Genomic DNA, 4,342 nt, shown 5'->3' on the forward strand with positions numbered 1-4,342 from the left:
GATTGGTGATCTTGCCAGTGGCTCCCAGTGACAGCCTTACGCTTTCCAAGATACATGCAACCCACTGCTGTCAGGAACTACAAGTGCTTTTTACAAGTAGTGCATATGCCATATCCAGCCTTTTAGGATTCATTTCCTGTAGTGGACTATAAACTGGTGTTCCAACACAATTGCCTAGAATAATAACTTAATCAGGTCAGCTACTCCTCGATAAGGACGTTAGAGGCCATATGTAGCATTGTTATTTATTACCACTCGGTTATAAAAGAGTACTTCCCCATAAGTATAGCAGCGTGGCTACAGCAGCAATCGTATGAGAATCGGACGTTGCTAAATGAGTAAAGTATAACACGGATATATTGAAATGCCGCCCGATACCTAAAAAGCCCAATTGAAATAACGAGATATGAAAAAGGAACATTTATTGAAAGAACATTTTGAAAATAAATACAAATGTAAGCTTTCTTCAAGATCTTCACGGCTCGTGAAACAGTGTGCACACCAGGTTCCATAGTCCATCACAAAAGGACATACATCGAAAGGGGGCAAAAGACAGAGGGATTGTTCCCATGGCAAGGCTATGCCCCATCTCAGGCATTTGGAATAATTTCAAAGTCTGTATTTGGATTTTTGCTCATCAGTTCATACTCCACTCTAGCCAGATTTGAAGAGAAGGATAGCAACCTGGCCCAGGTAGAAATAGATGAAGTGTTTTGTCTCATGCGTCACGTAGCTGCCGAAGTTTCTACCAACAATGCAATGCCAAGTTGGGTTGTACTTTTTGTCAAACTCCTAAAAGAAAAGAAAAAAAAAATACTGCTTAAGTTCGAAATTCAAGTTTGTAAGATCTCACAAGTTCGCACTGACCGAGTGAAGTAGCGCTAGACTGGAGCACATCAATTCAGTGTTCGTTGAATGACTCCAACGCGTGCCACAAAACTGCTTACACATTGAACTTACCATCGCAAATTGATTGGACTTTAATATTAGAGGGCAGTAAGGTTAACTCGTACAACACGTAAACCATAGTTGACCAGAAGTGACTTAACGCTGCTCAACACCCCCTCTTTCCCTCCTCCCTCAAATGAAGTGTGCTTTTAGTGGCCAATATATGTAGTACTAGCCCTCTCGCCCCAGTAACTCGCAAATTGTATTGGGGGTGGAACAATCCTCCGAGTTTGTTGAATTAGCTATCGAACTACGGTCACCAGGGTTTTGTAAGTCATTAATAGCCTGGCTCTGGTTGGTATAACTAATTATGTGCGTATGGTCTTGTAAAACAGATGTGCCAGATACCCGAGAAATCCAATAATGAAATAGCATATAGTATAGACACAAATGAAATGCCCATTCAAATAACGGGTCAACAGCAATCCAGGGAGGGGAAACCATTCGGTATCCAGGCAACCAATCCGGCGGCAAACGCAGAGGATCCGCTGAAAGGGCCACTGACGTTGGTTCATTTGTTATGTCAGGAGAGACATAGTAAAACGCACGATGCTGCGCAGAGACCACAGAGCGCTAGTTAGTTAAAAATAGCACGTTTACTCTGAAACACCATTTTGGAATGCTAGCTATGGTTTATGTGAAATGTACCTTTTTTATATGAGCTGCAATGTCTTTCTCAATGTTGTACTTCTCCAATGCCTGCGTGGCACATTCCACGGAATCCTGCTGCATCTCCTCGGACATGTCAGCATTTTTGATGACTGCTTTTCTCTCAGACATGTTTGACACCTAAGGGCAAAACAAAAGGAACAGTTGAAACATGCCGGTGTCACTGCATAAACGTATGATGAAAACCAGGTCTACGTTCTCTTTTCCAGTTACTACACTTTAAATACATGCAAGTATTAACTATGGAAAACAATACTGCGAAAATTGAAACTTGGACCGTTCCCCCACACACTGACTAAGAACCTATGCAGAACTGCGATGGATACTCAAGTTAACGCGGGGAATTATCACTTGGCAACATCTTCTGAGTTTGAGATTTTAATTAGCAATGATAAGCATTCGTGATAGACAAAACCATATCAAATAAACAATTCACGTTGGTTTAAAAATAAAACGCGGAGAAGGTTCGGATGTGCCAGAACTACGCCATGAAGACAATAAAAATATTCCCATTTGGAAGCCGGTGTGCGCTCTGCTTCATCTCCGCCCCGAGGCACGGTCATGCCTAATTAGGAGGGGTCTCAGTCAGCATGGCGTGCGATCTGCTGCGCAGCTGGCGCCCCGGCTGCGCCTTTCACCGCTCCTGCACGAGGCTGGCAGCCATGATCGGCATGGGCCGTTAAGGGCTAGCAGCGTGGGCCGTACTGGGCTAGCGGCGGTCATCATGCCTGGACCCCGTAGCCAAGCCGATGAGCGCTGCTCGAGACCACCAGTCATCCCTCCCTTTTCCTGCAAGTTGTTCATAGCTCTGTACCCACTTCCCCCAGGGGTCACACTCTAACCAGCTGTTTTCCGTCTACCCCATGGTCTCGTAGACGTAAACGGTAAAATACAAATGATCTTCCCCGTCTAGTCCGAGCGCCTAAACGATGGAGAGCGGGTCTCGCAGTGCGCCCCAGGATGATGCCTCCCGGTCCTGCCCCTCTTAGTTCTAACATCTGCCTTCGGGGTTGCACCAACTAGCGCTTTCTTTGCTTCAGTTACACCCTCATGCACCTTATCTCCCCCGTCGTGTCACTTTCTTACGCCCTCACTCCCCCCACTTTCCCTCTGGACCTCCCACACGCAACTGGATTTTTTTTGGGGGGGGTGGGGGACACCCACCCCTTTGTTTATTTTGCACGCCTATAAATACCGCATCACCCCATACTTCGGGACCCTTAAAGGCCCCAGTATTCATCTTTTGTAGGGCTTACCCAGGTCCTCAATGCTCCTAGAAAAATCCGCCCGAGTGTCACGCCCCCTTTACCGGAGTGTCGCACCAAACAGCTCGACACGATTCCACTCTGGCGCCCTTGTGCAGCCCCGGCAAGTTGAACCAGGGTCGCGGATCCCCAACGGATACGGAGGGACGCGCCCCTCCCATTTGCCTTCAATGGCAGCTCTCCCTGGAGATCTGGATCGTTCTACACGCGCCCTAACCGATCTCCGGGACCCTGCCCACATCTAACGCTGTCAGCAGCACCCTCTCTGCCGCACATCCCTCGCCTGCGGCATCCCTCACCTGGCTCTTCTCCCAGCTGCAGTCCAATCGTCCTTTCTCTCGATCCCGCGCGGAGTGAGCGTGCTTCTACCCCCGCGCCTCTCCTAGTACTTTCCTCCCCCGCACGTCCAACCTCTTGGGACGGTCCATTGGTTGTCTCCTTAGCACGCGCAGCCTCCGATTGGCGGAGCTGCCGCTGTTCCCCCGGCTCTTACGCTCGCATTTTATTTCAGACCACAATGCACCGCTACAGTGGCGTCCTTCTCCATGGGGACGGGGAGAGGGTGTGACTGGACTTTGTTCCCTTGGCTACCCAAGGAGGGGTCAGGAGTGGTCAAGGCCTGGACGGTTTTGTGTCCCCTTATACTTCTTAGAATGAAACTCAGTTAGAAATGTGGCTCAGTGTGCACTTAGCACCATAATGTATGAAACAGTAAAAATATACCATATTTAATGTATGTTAATTATGATAATCTGCACGAAATATATATAGGGCCTTTAGAGTTTGGCGGACCGTGTACTTGTCCCCACAAGTGACGGATTTCCCTGTCCACCAAACTGACGGTCCTGCCCACTCTACTTAGAGTCAGGTAGATCCTCATGTTTTTGCCCACGTTGATTTCGCCGGCAGAAACCTTACACCAACAGCCTGACGGATTCAGTACAAGTACGGCACAATGTCCGCGCTAGGTCAGTCTGGTGTACTATTTTCCATTTGGGACAGTAAGGGAAGAAGACATGGTGGTCCCAAACAGAAAAAAATAAAAATTAACCCCACGTCCTGGGAGACAGCTCATAGAGTGTCAGGTTGATTGGTATTTTGTTTTATAAAAACAGACTCTGATGTTGTGGATTTTTTTTGTAAAACATAAGTTTGCGGAGGATCCTTTCAAACATGGCAGCTGCTGAACAAAATTTCAATTCTTTCAGGGAAGCTACTTTACAGCTGCACCTTTGAAGACACAATGAGCTTTGGCATGGTGGTAGAGATCTCTAAATATAGCGGAGGATAGTCTGCCAGGGTTCCAGAGATAATGAACTCTAAATGATGCTTATATTTTCTTACTTCACCATATAGCCCAATTTTCACACAAAACAATAGCGTTTTTCTGACTTTTTAGCTTTTCACAGTATGCTTTATTTGACTGTAGGTAGAACAACCTAAAAATAGCAGCTTTACAT

General features: G+C 46.9%; 1 protein-coding gene across 1 annotated transcript; it reads right to left on the reverse strand.

Moving 5' to 3' along the window:
* Positions 1-405: 405 nt before the first annotated feature.
* Positions 406-3,315, reverse strand: DYNLL1 (dynein light chain LC8-type 1). The gene is made up of 3 exons (XM_085633390.1): positions 3,182-3,315; positions 1,597-1,737; positions 406-792 (listed from the first exon to the last, which is right to left on the reverse strand). The coding sequence occupies exons 2-3, from the start codon at positions 1,726-1,728 to the stop codon at positions 655-657; spliced, it is 270 nt and encodes an 89-aa protein (XP_085489516.1). The 5' UTR covers positions 1,729-1,737; positions 3,182-3,315; the 3' UTR covers positions 406-654.
* Between the last annotated feature and the right edge of the window lie 1,027 nt (positions 3,316-4,342).

The sequence above is a fragment of the Triturus cristatus genome, chromosome 11 (genome assembly GCF_964204655.1).
Source record: "Triturus cristatus chromosome 11, aTriCri1.1, whole genome shotgun sequence".
In the NCBI taxonomy this organism is placed as follows: Eukaryota; Metazoa; Chordata; class Amphibia; order Caudata; family Salamandridae; genus Triturus; species Triturus cristatus.

Excerpts from the sequence above, each read along its gene's own strand:
- DYNLL1 (XM_085633390.1), bottom strand. The coding sequence starts at position 1,728 with ATGTCTGAGAGAAAAGCAGTCATCAAAAATGCTGACATGTCCGAGGAG. Across the intron at positions 793-1,596 it reads TTGCAGCTCATATAAAAAAG|GAGTTTGACAAAAAGTACAA; the intron begins GTACATTTCACA and ends CTTTTCTTTTAG.